Genomic DNA, 17,771 nt, shown 5'->3' with positions numbered 1-17,771 from the left:
TTAAATAAGTAATAAGTATAAATAAGTAAAGTATATTTAAATACCATACAATAGAATTAAAATTGCACTAATTACATTTTAGATAACTTATTGACTCCGATAGGATAGGCTTTAAAAGAGGAAAACTTTATAAATATATATTGTACGATTTTGATTAGCTTTACCTACATTGCTATACTGCAAAGAACCCACGAAAATTTAGTAAAGGACTAAATATTTATAATTTTTTGTTTCAGGCAAAGGAGAAAATATATGGGACAGGTTTACTCATACTAAACCTGACAGGATCAGGGATAAGCTAAGTGGAGACATTGCTTGTGACTCCTACCACCAATACAAGGAAGACGTGAGAATGGTCAAAGAAATGGGGGTGAGTTATTGTTTTTGTAGAAAAGGTGTACTCAGTACCAGTACAATTGTTAAATAGTATGATCTTGTTTGAACTTTACAAATGGAAAATAAACTATTTTAGAATTTGTAAATACAATTTTTCTAATGCATAGGAATTCAGAAATTGTATAAGCATTAACATTAAGCATTAAGAGATACATGACTACCAAAGATAATTACTATAAAATTACTAATGTTAAATTTGTTTGTTTTTTGAGAAGGAATATAACAAAATGTTGATTGATAATTTTCAATGAGTTATTTCAAAAAACGAGGGGAAATACAACTTCACAAGACGAAGTCAAATAGTAGTACACCCCATGTTACAAAGATTTCATACATGCAGCGTTCAAAATTTGACCATGAAAACTATATTCTTTCCTTTCAAAGCCATTCAAAGGTTTTGTTCAAGACTCACATTGAATATAGTCACAGGGCTGCTTCGGATGAACATAACAGGAACTTTTAGCTCACCAGCCATAACATCCATACAAGTTTCCGTTCTAGTCCAAGTCTTGTATATTAAAAATTACGTCACTGAATCACCTGCTCATTCCTTAATAGTCATAAGGATGTATATTAAACTAATTCTTTAACGCTTTAAACCCCCAGTCTTTGTGAGCTCCAGGCCTGTTTTAGGAGTTGTCAGACTCCGAGGCACGCAGCTTCTAGGAACTCCTGATTTCTGGCAACCATCAGCCTCTATGACCGCTCGGCCTCTTAGAGCTCCCAGCCTCTGGCAGCTCCCTGTCTTTGAGAGATGCCAAACTCCAAAGCTCTATGCTTCTAAAGGCCATGTCACACTGCCGTGGCGTCGCGTCCGTTCATCTGCGGATGGATTTTTAAAATAATCGCTAACCATGTTGTCAAATAGGACAAGTCACACTGACATTACCGACGTGCCGCAACGTTCGTCGCGTCGGCCACCGTCTGCTGCGCTATGCGGCTGGAGCGATCCTTGGCCGACGTCGGCGATCCTACGAAGGCTCGCGCATGCGCATAAAGCACCTCCCAAACCCCCTCACCGGGGCACCGCGCGCTCTTGCCACTGCCTACTCCTTTTATTTTATATTTTTAATAATTTGTTTAAAAAAACCTTGCGCGAAGCTCTAAAACAGCCCGACACTCCAGGATGAAATGACCGCCAGTTCTAGGGTTAATGAATACTCTGGTGTCATGTTTATATGCAATCATTTTATTTGTTATTTTTCATATTATGTTTGATCTATAACAAAATTAAATAGGTCTTATTTTAAAAACATGAAGACTTATGACAAAACTGAAAACACCAACACAAAAATTACAAAATAATCCTTTGAAGTGCATCTTATATATAAAAACCAATAGTTTTAAAGAGGTATATCAAAATATTGAATGCCCTAATTACTAAGTTCATAATAGAAATAGTATTGCATGTAATAATGAAAATATAATTTTGATAATAATAATTATTAATGAATACGCTCCAGAACAATAAATTAATTTTGTAGAGCTATAACAAAACTATTAATTCCACTATCAGTGTATAACTAAACAAATTCAAAGTAGTTGAAATGCATAAGCAACTCCTAGAAAGACGTGGCGTTGGCCGCGGACGCGGACGCGTGTCTGGTAGTTTGACGGGATTCGAGACCGTCGCGGCATACGCGGACGTTCATACTATGGATGGACGGACGCGACGCCACGGCAGTGTGACATGGCCTTAAGAGCTCCGGGTCTCTGGCAATTATCAACTGGGAGCATTTAAACAATAAGTTCATGGCCCCTCATAGTTCATAGCTCTATCAGTTGGAGGGCCTAGGAGCTCCCGGCCTCTGGAAGTTGCCGTCCTCTCCAGTATTCATATTATAAATTTTAATAACGTAGTTAATTTGTATTAACTGTTAGCTTGATAATAACGTGTTTTCTCAAGTTGTATTGGCTAAGTCAGCTTAGCTAATTAAAAATAACTTCATTCATAAAAGCATTTACATGAAGATCACATTACTATTGGAACAGGACGGTTTAACAAGTTGTACCGGCTCAGCAGTATATTACGCAACGATGGGAATATGATTGCTCTACACAGAGGTAAGTGACACGAGCTTTACCGAGTGTTGTAATGCTTAACGAGTATACTATGAGATAGTGGCACTGCCGTGTAATCTAGCTTATCTTGGTTCCAGACTAATTAGTAAAAATAACCTTACTTGAAAATTTGTTGTGAGTGATTACGATAGTAATACAATGTTCGTGATTGTGTTCTTCGGTTCCTTAGAACTTTTTCATCAATTTACATTTTTCTAATCACATATATTATATTCATAATTTGTATACTAAATTTTAAACTCCGCCTCTTGGTGCAGAAATTACATATTTCTTTAAGTAATTACTCATTACTTAATGGTTATAATTAACACGTTAAGTACTGGGTTCAAGAGCAATATTTAGGCGATGTTTATGAAATTAGAGCTTAACAAAAGTACCAATGAAATTGTGAGAACGTAACTCAAAAATGTTAATGTAAACGTTTTAAAAATATCCTCCAATTTCCATTGCCTAAATATTTCCTAATCAAACTAATCCTATGATTCAAACGTAATCACAAAATAACGTGACCATTTTTTACGAAATTGTATTGCATAGAAATAGTACACTATATTAGTATAATTAAAATTTAATCTTTAGTTACGAATCTAGAACAAATCCCCAGTCCATGTCAAAGTGGGGGTTTTTCTTAAATGGGAAAATTAAAGTAATCGTCAAGTATGGTGATACAATTTTGTAAATTAGTTTCAAAAGAAATATTTTCAACTTTATATTTTAAAACGGTAATAAGAATTTATAGTTCTTTGTTTATTCGGTCAAAGTTAGGGTCACATGGCCCTACCACGACCGCCTAGAGGAAAAGTCTATAATATTCGTGTACAGTTTCTTCATTTAACTCACTGCCCAAACTGATTTCAGGAACTTTTTGCGTCTGTTAACAATATCGCTGACTTTCTGATGATCTAAATGTTGCTATTGTATCTTATTAGTTTATGACTTGTGTTTATAAGGCTCCTGATAGTCGTATACTCTCGTAACTGATAATACTTTATGAAATTATCAAACAAGTGGATTTTCCTTTGAGATTTAATTGGGTTGTAAATTTATGAAAAGTTGACATTTATATTTGATAAAACAATGTATATGACAAGATTATTGCATAATACAGTAATTCTCAACAGAGTTAGTGACCTATGTGTCCCCTATAACGAGATTGTGAGGCACACTGGGACAGGCACTATGTTACAAAATATTTTCTAGGTGTCTTTCCAGTTACATAATATCAAACCTAATGCAATAGAAATAACAACTATATCTAGAAACTTGTTTTATCATTTCTTACGAGTTTTCATTTCGTTAGTTCAAAATGGTAAGTTCTACAGCCTTGTCTGTTGTTTGTTCACAGACTGTAAACGCCATTATTAATTAAGTACGTTGTCACATAAAGCACTGTAAGTAATTTAAAAATTGACCGACTACATACATTTTTATTTTCAGTTTGATTTCTACCGCTTCTCCTTGTCATGGAGCCGTATACTTCCTACTGGATACAATAGCAGCATCAATGCCAAGGGTATAGAGTACTACCACAACTTGATAGATGAGCTTATAGCAAACGGTATAAACCCCATGGTATGGAATGGTATTATTGTTTCAATTTTTACATAATAACAAATATACTTTGGGTTAAGTTTAATAGGCAAAAATTTGTTTAAATAAAAGTATTGAGCTAAGCAGCAATGAAGGTAAAACTGCCAAACGTAATTGAAGAACATGAATTGCATTTTATATAAATATACTATACGAGTATATCAGTATATTTTACGTAATTGTTTTGTTTATCTTTTATTGCAATTGTCACTAACAATTATATATTATGTGTACTAAATAAACATTGCTTACTAATTTTAATCTTAATGAAAGAACGCTAATTTGGTAACACGGATAGGAAACTAAAATACATGAAACGATTGTGAGGTTTAATTTGGGTAACGAGCCAATTATTGTATATATGAGTGATAACTTATTGTGTAAACCAACGTAAATATTAAAACATGTATAACACATACAAAGCGTTTTATATCAAACGGTTTTTTTTAATAAATAATTGTTGATAGAAGAGATTATTATAGTGAATTTTATTATACAATATACGAATTCCAACAAAATCAATTCTTAAAAACAGTTTGAAAATATTTTCACGATTTTTAATAATTATACAGTGGGCCAAAATCTGTAGATGTGTTTAATACCTGGCCTTTTTAAAATGTAAACATACTGTAAGACATACGTAATTATTAGTATAACAAAATTCATAGAATCAATGTACAGATAGTTGCTGGAAAGGAAGTCTTGTATTACAATTCGATACAAACATCCTCCAGACTGGATTCGAAAAGCGACGTTCGGGAGTGCCAGTGCTCGACTTCCTTTTCCCCCTCGTTGTTCCTCATTTTTAATGTTGTTCTCCCCCCAGCTCCCCAGGCCACGCCTATGCCAAATCTCTCCATCATAATTGGTGAGTACCAATTTTTCATATCAGCATGGCTGTCCCTTACATTGGCGCATGATTTTTAGAAATAAGCATTTCCGCTGCTTAAATAAGCATTTCCTGTTTGTTCATCATCGGTATCTGGGTGGATGTGCGTATCCACTTACGCACATCCGGAGGATGTTTGTATCGAATTGTAGACCTAATACAAGACTTCCTTTCCAGCAACTATCTGTACATTGATTCTATGAATTTTATACTAATTATACTAATAATTACGTATGTCTTACAATACACAATGTTGTAAATAATTTAAAATGGCTTTGTATTCCAAACGCTTTCGTAAAATTGAAATTTATTGATCTTATGTCGTTTTCAAATCGCAGTTGAAAAACTTTGAAAAGTGTAATGTTACATACACTATAATGAATTCAGGTGTCCAGGTAACGCTTTGTTTTCATTTTTACTTTTACAATAGAGTTAGGGTTTGGTAAAAATAAAAAAATAATTATAATTATATTTGGATTTGCAAATCGAATGTGAGTGAAGATGTGAGAGGTACACTTTTTAAAAAACCTGAAGAATAGAACCTCCAAACCTACTAATTTTGAACGCCCTCTACTTAAAATTGCATGAAAACATTTTTAACAGATCTGAAGGGTGATTTGTGTTGAAAACAATTTAGTTCACTATTCCACAGTAACCTATTTTCTCACAGTTGATTGAGACAGCTAATATAAATCACTCTGTATCTATATATACGAGTATTGTTATACTTTCTACGAATTGTACATGAATTTGTTTATGAAAAAATTGTATGTCTTAAATCTCAACCGTTGTTGATTTAGAATTAGTTATGCAATGCAATGGTTAAAATAAATAGGCATCATTTTATATTTTACGTTAAAAATATTGATTATCTATTATTGGAGATCTTATGCTAAAACGTATTTACCTACACATCATGTGTTTAGAAAATATTTAATGACAATGGTATTATTACAAAGTTAGTGTGATGAATTAAAAGAAATTTCCTTCATACATTCTCGATGTTTATTTATAGTTTGTACACAAATACAGGTGACTATATTTCACTGGGACCTGCCCCAAGCTCTACAGGACATCGGGGGATGGACTAACGACACTATGCCGGACTACTTCAGAGACTACGCCGATATCGTGTTCCGGGAATATGGAGATAAGGTTTCTTGCTAATCATAATCGTGGCATATCTAGTACCTTAGTAATAATAGTAGTCGTGTTGTGAATTTGCTATTAGAGACTTGAGACAGACATTCATACCAAGTTCATTCTATGAAATAGAAATCTGGGCTAGAGTAAGCCTCATACCACATGTTCTGACGGTTTGTACATAGTTCAAAATCCACCATAATGCAGAGGACCTGACTAGTTACCAGAGCATTATTCCATATTGGGAGGATAGCTGATAAACAGTGACGTATGCCATACTTATGATAAGTGTGAACATTTGCTTTAGTCTGTTTCCGATAATGTGTTAGGTAGCTATATCGTTGATAATACATTTGGAACAAAAGAAGTAAATAAATACCAGAAGTACGCTGGTACCTGCAATACTCATCATTTGTATTAATATCTTTCTCATACTTGGAATACACGGGTAGACCATCTGACTCTTCTCACCCTCCACATTTGTGATTCACTGTAAATTTCAAAGTAATTTGCATGATTGACCTTAATATAAAATTTAACTCAGCTCTGACCTCTATCGAGTTGTTCAATCCAACTTCACCGATTACCTCTATTGAGTAAGACTATCTCAGCAACTCCGTAAGGCTTCCGCTGGAGTAAACGGAGATTTACCTTGGCAGTTGTAAAAATTGCGCGGTGGTAGGCATATTTTAGAATGTTTTCTAAATTTTATATAAACAATTTGTTACGTTAAATTTTAAAAATAAGAATTTTTTACAAAATATTAACAAGAAAAAGATTTTTCAATGACAGTTTGAGAACATAAGAAATCTTCGTTTACTGCTTAAAAATAAAATATGTAATACATTTATCGCATGTTGTGTAAAATACGCTCTTTTGTAATTAAATGCATATATAAAAAATTGTAAATAAATTTACTATCGAATAATTTTACAGTATTCGTATTTAAAAACAGAGTTTTAAAATCTGTATTTTCTTTGTTTAGTTTTTTGAGGTAAATAGATATTGTTTTACGAGATTCACCTGTCAAGTTTAAAAGGAAAGGAAAAGTACTATGATTTTTGAGAATGAACTTCAGGAGTTAGAACAACTCTGTTATTAATAAATAGTTCCTCACCATATCTATTGCGGGATAAAATAGATCTCTGTACATTGATGTTTATCTTAATGACTCTTTATTAACTCTGTTTTTTTCTGATTTATAAGATTAAATAAAAAAATCTCTTAAATTCTATCTGCCCGTTCACTTTTCCTGCTAAATCCTGCCTGTAGTCATGTCCCATACGATTTGCAAGAGATAACAAGACAAGACTAATATTGGTTATCAGTATGGTTATTAATCGTGAAAGTAAACAATATTATGCAATACGCAGGTGAAGTGGTGGATTACCATAAACGAGATGGTAAACATACTCTCCGGCTATGACGGATCAGTCCTGCTTGCTCCTGGGGTGGGTATTGCGGGAGTCACCCCCTACTTAGTTGCACATAACCTCCTGCGGGCACACGCCAAGGCCTACCGCCTGTATGAGACCACCTACAAGTCGATCCAAAAAGGTTAGCAGCTGGTACGCTTGATCAGAGCCTTTAAAAATGTGATATTTTGTAGGTTATGATATATTAATAATAGTACTTGAACAAGTCTGGAGCATTAAATCTAATGGCTCTTGTATAGTGTTATTTACATTAAACCGTCTCTTTGTCTCGTTTGCCCGTGCACTTAGTAAAAATATAAAATAGGTCTAATTGTATGTATAAAGTTTGGTTTGTCAATGAAAATTGGTAAAGGTGACATAATTTTTTAAATATTGCCATCACCAGTAAAATAAGAACTCAGTAACACTGCTTCTAACGCCTGAAAGGGGGGATTTATATTCTTGGAATGATGAGTTCTATTTTTTTACGACATTTGACATAGTCAATTTCCGAAAATGTGTTATTCTTTTAAATCATCCACCATCAATAACAAACCTTTAACAAAGGACTAAGAAAATCCAAAAATTTCTGGTATTTCTGAATTGAATATTTGTGTTAAGGGTTAGAATAAGGATGAAGAGCATTAGTTAACTTTCTTGGACGACCGGAAGCGTGCGCTACAATCAAAGTACTGCGAAATGTTTCTTTTTGTTACCTTTGGGGTTTTAGCATAAATTTTTTTCATGTTTTTAAGTAATGTTTGTCACTTGCTTCCTTAAAAACAATATAATTTCCTAATCTTTTTTGCAAACGTCACACTGATACTTATGACCATCCAGCATGGAAAATTATGCTCAACCGGTAAAATGCACACAAAAAAGTCGGAGGTATATTGAGTTTTCACAGTTTACAAAACCTTATTAAAACATAGCCTATGTTTTCACTTACGCATTCGAAACCTGTTTACGTTTCCCAGCGTTGTATGTAGTACAAAAAATTTGAACTTCTTATAAATTGATTAAAGTTTCAATTAATTTACAATTCTCTTTAACTTTATGAATTATAATTTTGCATAGGAAAGGTCGGCGTATCCAACTACGCAGAACACATGATGCCTTTGGACTTGTCTTCCACCGAGGACTCAGCCGCAGCTAACAGAGCAACCCAGTTTCAGGTTTCTGCAGAACACTTTCATTTCTGTTATAATCCTATAAATGAACTTATTATAGAATATGAGAAGCGAAGCAACACTCCATTTAGTGTGTTTTCTCTTTTATTTTCTGCACCTTTAATTTATTAGAGCCCTGAGATCCCGTCATGGCAAAATATATAATTAGCAGTAAATGCCGCAATGATACAATTTTTATTTATTTATTTATTTCTAGCTTGCCAAAGTTCAATTTCAGTGCATACAAAAATAAAATAATCTGCGTATTTTTGAAAATATTTATTTTTATGGGGTATAAACCGCTCTTTCAAACATATATTCGGATATACATATTATAAATTCTATAAAATTTGAGATTTTTTAGCATTCATAAGATATTCGTTTCTGGGTTCTACCAAATATTTCTTTTATTTTCAAGATTTATTAAAAATAAACGTAATGTCTTGAACATATTGGAGACACCTCAGGCTAGGTATGAAGCTTGTGAGTGAGTAAATTCACAAAACACACCTAGACATTATCTTGTTTTAATACTTTTTGTCTGTGCGATGACAAAAGATAGTCTCCCTCAAAACTTCTTTCTTAATATTTTAATTTCATTGTTATGGCAAACCATTAAGTACACACACAATAAATACCAAATAACGAACGATAAACTACAAATTAATACATAACAATGGGTTTAATTAATAAAATCATTTCAATTTTAATAGTTTGAAATAAGATGTAAATATTTGGAGATTTGAAAACAGTTAAACATCTTTTCAGCTAGGAATTTTTGCGCACCCTATATTTTCAAGTGATGGAGATTACCCAGCGGTCGTGAGAGAGTTAGTTGACAAGAACAGTAACTTGGAAAATCGAAATTCCTCAAGACTCCCGTCTTTTACCGCCCAAGAAATAGAAGAGCTAAAAGGTACGTTTAATTAAGTAATGTATGTGTTGTCTCCTATCACCCGATTGGCTGATATTTAATTTCTCTTTATGTTTAATACTTAAAATACCATCAAATTCTAAACATAATATAATGTTATTTCTATATAACCTTTTTGAAAATTCCATAATTCTAAAAATTAGCAACCGTAATATATATATATATATATATATATATATATATATATATATATATATATATACACGGATCCCCTATGTTTGTATTATGCAAGTTTTTTAAATCTTTTCAACAATTTTATTTTTATGACTTTATTGTTAATCATGAACAAATGACACTCTCCTTGCTTAGTGTTTTAAGGCTTAAAAGTTTAATTTTTCAAAACCACTTTATATTTAAATCGACTTCAAATGCACGTTTTTTTATGTTCAATTTTATTATTATTTGCATTGTCTTGAAATGCTATTGAAGATTAACAAGAAATTCAATTAATATAGAAGAAAAATTTCAAAACATTTCAGAATATTGGTATCTCATACAGGCCAAAGTTTTCATAAGTTTTGCTATGATTTTGAAAATTCAATGAAAAGTTCTCACTCAATATAGTTATTGGTTTTCAACAAGATATAGAACGATTTTCTGTAATCTGGGTTCAGAAGTCTTTTTATAATTCCAGTAGTTCCATCGCTTCTATTACACCTCGTAATATTGATTTTAAAATTCCCACAGCATTGCAAAATATTTGCCACTAGCGCCATCTATAGTGATAGTTAGCAACTCAACATAATTTATGTTGGAGGTACATTTGTGTTTGCAATGAATTTTCTTATATCTCTATGAAATCAATTATCTGTTTTTTCCAATTGTTCCAAAATAACAGTCAAAGCTGTCAAACAAATCAAATTGGAGACTTAATTTTCTCCGCTAACAAATCTTTAAAAGTTATTTAATAGGAATGTAAACATATCTTTAATAAAGTTTTACGCATAATTTTTAGGTCTCCAGCTCTATTTGTTCTCAATATATTCTTCGGATAGACAGAAGAGATATTTTTCGCCCCTTGAGTGGAAAGCCTTTGGTAATGTTCAGCCAAAAAGTTTAAAAGTTTGAAACATTTTTGCCTCCTATAATATTTTTATGTATATTTGCCTGTCAAGTCATGTTTTAATCAATGTGCATCATACAGTTTTAATTTTCACGTTTAATTTTCAAATCTATTGTGCATTGAGTATTTTCAGTAAGTATTTGTATCCGTATATCATTATTTAGTTTTTTTCTACTAGTTCTAAGTCCTACCATGAGACATGTTTACCTATTCAGAATAATAAGCAATGGCTTGTGAAAATGTTCCACCTTTACAGAATCATTGAGCGTTCATTTAACGTGTCAAATTTTTTCAGGAAGTTCCGACTTCTTTGGGTTGAATCATTACTTCACTCGGTCTGCAACAAACGGTTCTCAGGGCAAGGATCCTTCGCGACAGCTGGACTCGGGATCTGTTGTTGGCCATCTCTCGGTAAATAATTTTATAACGTCTTCTGTTTATTTCTTCATATTTCCAAATTGTTGGCATGTGATAGAGCACGTGAAAAAATGTTATATATGCTGAGTATCTTAATTCATAAATTATTAGTTAAGATATGGTAACATCAAATAATTTTCAAGCTACTGAAATGTAACAAAACACTTAAGTACAAAATAAAATTCAAATGCTCAACCCCTTTTATTTTAGGCTAATTGAAAGGTAACGCAATAGAAACATTAAATCCCATGGTAAGATGTGGACCTAAACTACAGTTAAAATCTACTATAATTTGTTTTAAAACATTATATGCTTACAAGATGGCGGAGTTAGTCAACGAGTTATTTTTAAAATTATCGCTTATAAAGCATGTAATAAATCACTCTTTATTACATTAATGTTGTACAAAAGTTAATATTACTTAATTTATTCCACGATTTTAAATTTATACAAAAAGTGAATCTTCATATTATCTTGCAGAATATAGTTATTTTTTACATTGTAGTCATTTTAAATGTGTAACTTGTTTCATGTTATCTAGAGACTATGAAATATTTACTGTCACTACCAATAGTTATGTAATTTATTGCACTTTTATTACATTTCTCATGAATCTAAATGAATAATAGTATTATATTACTGCAATTTGGGTACTTAAAGGCAATAAAATGGTTCAGTTCAGTGGTTCAAACATTGTAGCAAGGTTGTTAACAATGGGTTTCGACATGTTTTTCAGGTATACGCACCAGGCTTCAGGAGTTTGTTAAACTGGGTGAAAGAGGAATACAACAATCCCCAAATTTTCGTCACTGAAAACGGCTTGATTGATGACAGCGAGTTTGAGGACACTAGAAGGATCCAGTACTACCATGTACGTACGTTCAGAAGATTTCGACAGAGCTATAAAACATCATCTATAAGCATAACTAAAATAACGCTGTGAATGTTGAGTGAAACACTACCATCAGTATGTATGTCAGCTATCTACATATATCGTATTGGTTTGTTCAACAGGACTATATGCAGGCTTTGCTCGAGGCCATTTATGAGGACGGTTGCAATGTTATCGGTTACACAGCATGGTCTCTGATGGACAACTTTGAGTGGTTCAGTGGATACACGTGAGTAACAGTGGTTCTTTGTTTAAGTGTTACTATTGATTATGGATGACTTGAAAGGATAACAAGATTTCGGACATTTACAATCAGTATATGTTACAAATTAGAACAGTACGTTTCGTAAACCGAAATCCACCCTCGTCCTCAGGACCTCTAATACATAAGGGTTAAGCATGCAAGAAAAACAAAAACCCAAATAGTGTGGCAATTAACTAAATTTGAATTTAACAGCATAGTATGTTAAATGTCAAAAGCTGGAGGAATATCTGACTAGTATACCATCAGCATGAAGTCCAGAATTGTGAGAATGAACCCATGAAATGCCACTGCACAATACCAATACCAATGAAAAACACACGTCACACGCACCAGGATAGTTCGAAGACTGGGTAGAAAATCAATATTAGCATTTCCTGTGGTATAGCGGTTTTCAAACTAAGTCTGAAACTAAGAGAACATGAAGGATGTCGTGGAAGGGGGGTGGGTAAAGGCTTGCAGTATCAAGTCAGGTGCAGGTCCTTTAGTGTCATGCTTTGTTCCAGGACCTAAATATCACGGTGCGTGTACGAATTTTATTGGTTAAGGTTTTATTGTTTTATTGTTATTTTTAGGTTTCCTAATTAATTCTTTTTTAATATTGGTATCAAAACATTGGTCTTATATTGGTCTTACTTCGACAAAAAATTAACTTAGCAGTTGTTTTCTAATTTTATTTATGAAGCCTTATTAGTTAACATTTCAGTGGCTATAACATTTAAATGCCATTGCAAAATTAATATGGTTGCAACGTTGTCGGATACGTGACTTAGTCGCTCTTGAACGATTGTTATACAATCAGTAACAACGGTTGTAATATTGAGAGGCAGTTTTTGAACATAGTTACCAAATAAACATAGCAGTATCTAATGGAAAGTTTTATTTGGTCCAGAGGGTACATGTGAGTAATGGGGATTGTATTATTCATCCTAATATTTGCTTATGAAAAGGGGTAACGTTAAGTAAGTACGTGACCTGCCATTAAGGAACTGAAAACTTTATATGGCGAATCACGATGCACGATAGTAAAGATATTGACTGTGAACATTCTCAAACGATTTTTGTTTACTATATTGTATTGCTCGGCAAGAGTGACTTTAAAGAGTAAATATCTGAACAGAGAATAACAATTTTACGTTGGATACTTCACTGAGGACCTTAATCAAAAGCTATTAAAGGTTTAAACGGTTTTTATAAACTGCTGTAACCTATTTAAACGTTAATGCTGCCAGTTCCCTTTTAACTCGAGCCTGAACGAGTAAAATTAATTATTCCGTTACATCAAAGAATGAAAGAAATGCATTTACTGTAAAATCATTCAGCGTATCCAAATTTATTGAGGGTATAAAAACACAATAACGAACTAAATTAGTTACAAAGTGAAAACGTTTCTTATATTTTTTCTTATTGGAAGGCGTGTTTTAAAAGTAGAATCTTTTAAATGGTTTCTATTTTAAGTTTTTTCAGAATGCTGTAAACTTAATGTACGAGTATTTCCGTCAAAATATTATTACAAACAATGTGACATATTTTCTACAAATAGTTAGTAGTGATGTTACGAAACAGGATATTACATATAACACATAACAAAAAAGTTTTGTAATATCAATATGAAAATGTTCAAACCAAAATCTTTCTCATATGGATTAATAGCCTAACACTAAGAGTGTAGGAGTTTATTTCAAAATGTTGTAGTAGTTAACTGAATGAAACCACTTTAAAATCTATTAGGTATGAGGCTAAATTTTAAGTTTTATTAACTCATTTGAAACGCTTCCTTGCCACAATAACCTTCTAAATGCTACTTTTGATGTAATTTAATCCAATTTATTATCTCTCCTTTCATTTTGACTCTTTGTTCGCCTGAGCGATAACTCTCAATAAAAAGGTGGTTGATTTATTAAAACTTGGTGCATAGTCTCCTCTTAGTTCAAGAAAGAACTGTATTGATTTGGGGTAACAAGTTAAAAGGGTATTATAGTTTTCAATAAAAAGGTCTAACGGCTATTTGGAATACAATGCACGCAGTACACTGCACAGTTGTTATTGTAGGCATGGGATTGAAGGCGCCCGTATTAGTCGAGAAATAGTTACAATCAATTCAGTAAAGTCTGTCGTTTCATCCTGTCGGTTCCATCTATTCTCCGCTGTATCGGTATATTCTGGTTCACGTCAGCAGGTACTTGTGATATCACAGTTCGTCTCATCGAATATTCTCATCCGTAGAAGCTTTTCCATTTTTTGCAACAATTACACTGGCTGAGTTATTAGTTTCTGTTTGGGTAAAGGTTAGATAACATTATACAACCCACAGACTTGACGTTCTTGGATTTTATTGATGTTCATATGACTTTTGGGAATTATTAGGACAGTTCCAATAGCAAACTAAAACGATTGTCAAAAAAAATGCTCATGTTATAATACTTTTTGAGAATTTTCAGACTTATGTCTCAGCTAACGAAAGGAACTGCGGTATTTTTTAGGTAATTTAAAAAATAATTTCACGGCCGGTGAGTTAAAGGCTAACTACAGAAAGCCCACCTTAAACTTAACTTCTAGTTACTTCTGATGCAATTTTAAGCCAGCTTTCCTTAGTCAAACATGATTTCATCAAAAAACTGGAAGAAAGCATCTAGTAGACAATACTTACTCTTACTCTTTTAAAGTTTTTAATTTTCTGTCTTTATGCCTTCATTTTCACCTTGTCTACGTAATATCAAGGCACACTAATAGTCTAACGTCTAAAATATTACAAATATGCACAAACATTGATAGCACATACTGATATAATGTTTGTAAACACTCGAAATTTAAATTTATTATTGTATGTTCAAAATTATATATGCATACAATTATCGAAATTTTATTTATAACATTAGTTTGACATTTTAATTGTTTTTTAATAATGTTGTGTTGGGACTTCTGTTGGTTATATTGTTTGTATTATACTAACAATTACCCGCGGCTTCGCGCGCAATTTCGTAGGCTTTGTACGTACGTACAAGCACTGCTTGTTCAAGCGAACTATATTTCCGACGCCAATGTTGAGTTTGCTATGTTACTACGAGTATTTTTTGACCATAGCTGATTTTGCCTTGTTTCCCGATCATAACAAATAAATACACACACAGATCTGAGAAGCCTACTTATGTCAAAATACAACTAAAATGGGGTTTATAACATTTAAAATTTAACGTCTTAAAATTTATAATAAACACTAAAGAATTAAACTGTGGTAATTTATAAATGGATGACGCTGTGTGGAACGTAAAACAAAGATGGTACTCAACAACTTTAAGGATCCAAAAACAATTTGCACGGTATGTGTTATATACATATAATTACTAGCTGTACCCAAAACATGACAGGAATATTTTTAATCATATTATAAGTATTTATTTCTTACTCACTTATTGTGTAAATATTAGTGTATTTTAGTGGGGCTCATTTTAGACAGAGTGTATTTTGATTAACACAAAACATGTTTTTTTTTAACTCTTCAAACGCACTTGCAAATTGTTTTCACGTCCCTCTTGGCTAGAGAGCGCAGCCATACCCCTACGCTACATGTTGTTGTTTTTTAGATTTAAATGAAAACCAACGAAAGCCAAGCCTGTTAGTGAATGCTACTTTTATAAACAACTGTCACTCGGAACTGTTGTTGGCATGATATTGACGATATCTTTAACTACTGTAACAAATATTGGATCGTAACACTTTTCTTATATTTACCTGTTTCCAGAATTAAATATGGACTTTGGCACGTTGATTTCAACGACACCGCCAGGACAAGGAAGAAGAAGCGCTCTGCTGACTTCATGAAAGATTTGATGGCCTCTAGAGAATTGCCTCAATTACCGTTTACCCAATAGCATTTTGTAATATTATTAAATAATGGTGTTGTTTACGCCCTCGCTAACTTAATCGTGTTCCTAATATTTCTTAAAAAATAATTGTAACTAAAAAACGCTTTGGATTTGCGTTTTAATATATAGGAGACATATGTAAGTGTTTAATATCTTTACAATAAAACTAAACTAAAATTAGCTATAAATTAAGTATGCTAAAACCATTAAATTTAACCTTATATCCACCGTACGTTTTAAACGCAAGTAAATTACATTTAGACATACGTACTCCACGATACAAATGTTTAAATTGTTTGCTAAAGACCAATAATTCCTTAATTATTAATGAAAGTTTTGAATTATTGGTTCTTACTAATATACGTTTAATATAAAATTTCCTAAACTAATGAGTAATGCTTTAAAGTGCTGATATGTATGGAGTAAACTCATAAACGTGTAGATTATTAGTTGCTACTCGAACTTTTAAATTTTCTTGTAGAACAAGCAGGGTTTTCTTACTATACTGTGTAAGGTAGGCCATTGTATAATATAGCATCATTGGGGTAAATTAAGGGTAGTACAAAACAACTTCTGGAATCATGGAAGGTCCAAGGACATAAAAAGATCTGGATCTCTGAATTTGAAGAGCAAGCAGTTTTTTTAATATTATGTACAGACGTAATTATGAAATAAGATGAATCGTTGCTCAAATGTCAAATGCATTCGATTGGGTATTTTTTAGATTTTCGACATAAGAGCGGACCCGTAAAATGCGGGTCTAAATCATCCCCAAAGCTTGGTCACTGAAGCCAAATTTATTACTTAAACCAACATTATTATTATTGAGGTATAGTTGTATTTATTTATTTTTAGAACATTGTCTTAATTTTTTTACATTGCATTCTATTATATTATATATCAGCTTTTTCGATTTGATTACATCTGCAAGGAAAACCAGTTATGATGCCTGCCAGAATGTCACTTGACCAAAACAGTTTCACGCGCTTGTTGTTCGCATAGTGTAAGGACTTCGTAGGCTTCCAAGGCTCTGAGTTGGAAAACTCGGCCGTTGACCAGAAGTCAGGCTTACATATGTATTGTTTACTGAACCGTACAACTTCACTCGTCGGCTTTACTCAAGTGATCGAAATAAATTCTGCAAGGTGGCACACCATAATATTGTCCTGAATATTCTATAATTTAACCTAACCCGCACCTTTCCTGGGTAAACCCGGTATGGAAAATTATCCTTTGCAAAAAAAACGAGAATTGAGATCTCTTCGGAATATTATTTCAGTTGCGAAACTAATTAAACGCCACCTACTTTATAAAACCGTCCACCTTTCCTACTAAATTACAGTTATAACATTTTAGTTAATTATCCGAGATCAATAAGGAATAACTACTATTGTCATTAACAATTTAGAAATAGAAGACAATTGCAGAACCATAAATTGTAGGCGTACTTAAAGCACAATTATTCTACGTCAATAAACAAATACTTCAGTCTCTGTTGAAAATAATAGTATTACCTTATTTGCAATGGCTTCTGCAATCGTCACTTTGTGTACTGAAAATAAAAATGGTGTAATATTCAACTAATTATTAATATTTAATTTTAAGAACTTTAAAGTCGGGCCACAAATATTTGCTAGAGAAACATTATTATAC

General features: G+C 32.6%; 1 protein-coding gene across 1 annotated transcript in view; it reads left to right on the top strand.

Annotated features, from left to right (window-relative positions):
• The window catches only part of LOC124355701 (myrosinase 1-like), a 48,995-nt gene extending 32,836 nt beyond the window's left edge, over positions 1 to 16,159 (top strand). Inside the window, exons 11-20 of the mRNA XM_046806859.1 lie at positions 237 to 370; positions 3,916 to 4,050; positions 5,990 to 6,112; positions 7,474 to 7,657; positions 8,593 to 8,690; positions 9,453 to 9,600; positions 10,977 to 11,092; positions 11,835 to 11,969; positions 12,113 to 12,219; positions 15,995 to 16,159. Coding sequence (XP_046662815.1) covers positions 237 to 370; positions 3,916 to 4,050; positions 5,990 to 6,112; positions 7,474 to 7,657; positions 8,593 to 8,690; positions 9,453 to 9,600; positions 10,977 to 11,092; positions 11,835 to 11,969; positions 12,113 to 12,219; positions 15,995 to 16,124 — 1,310 coding nt within the window. The 3' untranslated portion in view covers positions 16,125 to 16,159. The remainder of the gene's footprint in view (positions 1 to 236; positions 371 to 3,915; positions 4,051 to 5,989; positions 6,113 to 7,473; positions 7,658 to 8,592; positions 8,691 to 9,452; positions 9,601 to 10,976; positions 11,093 to 11,834; positions 11,970 to 12,112; positions 12,220 to 15,994) is intronic.
• Positions 16,160 to 17,771: the final 1,612 nt, after the last annotated feature.

Source organism: Homalodisca vitripennis, chromosome 2 (genome assembly GCF_021130785.1).
Source record: "Homalodisca vitripennis isolate AUS2020 chromosome 2, UT_GWSS_2.1, whole genome shotgun sequence".
NCBI lineage: Eukaryota > Metazoa > Arthropoda > Insecta > Hemiptera > Cicadellidae > Homalodisca > Homalodisca vitripennis.
The sequence above is the reverse complement of the archived record's forward strand: the minus strand, read 5'-3'. Positions and strand labels throughout refer to the sequence as shown.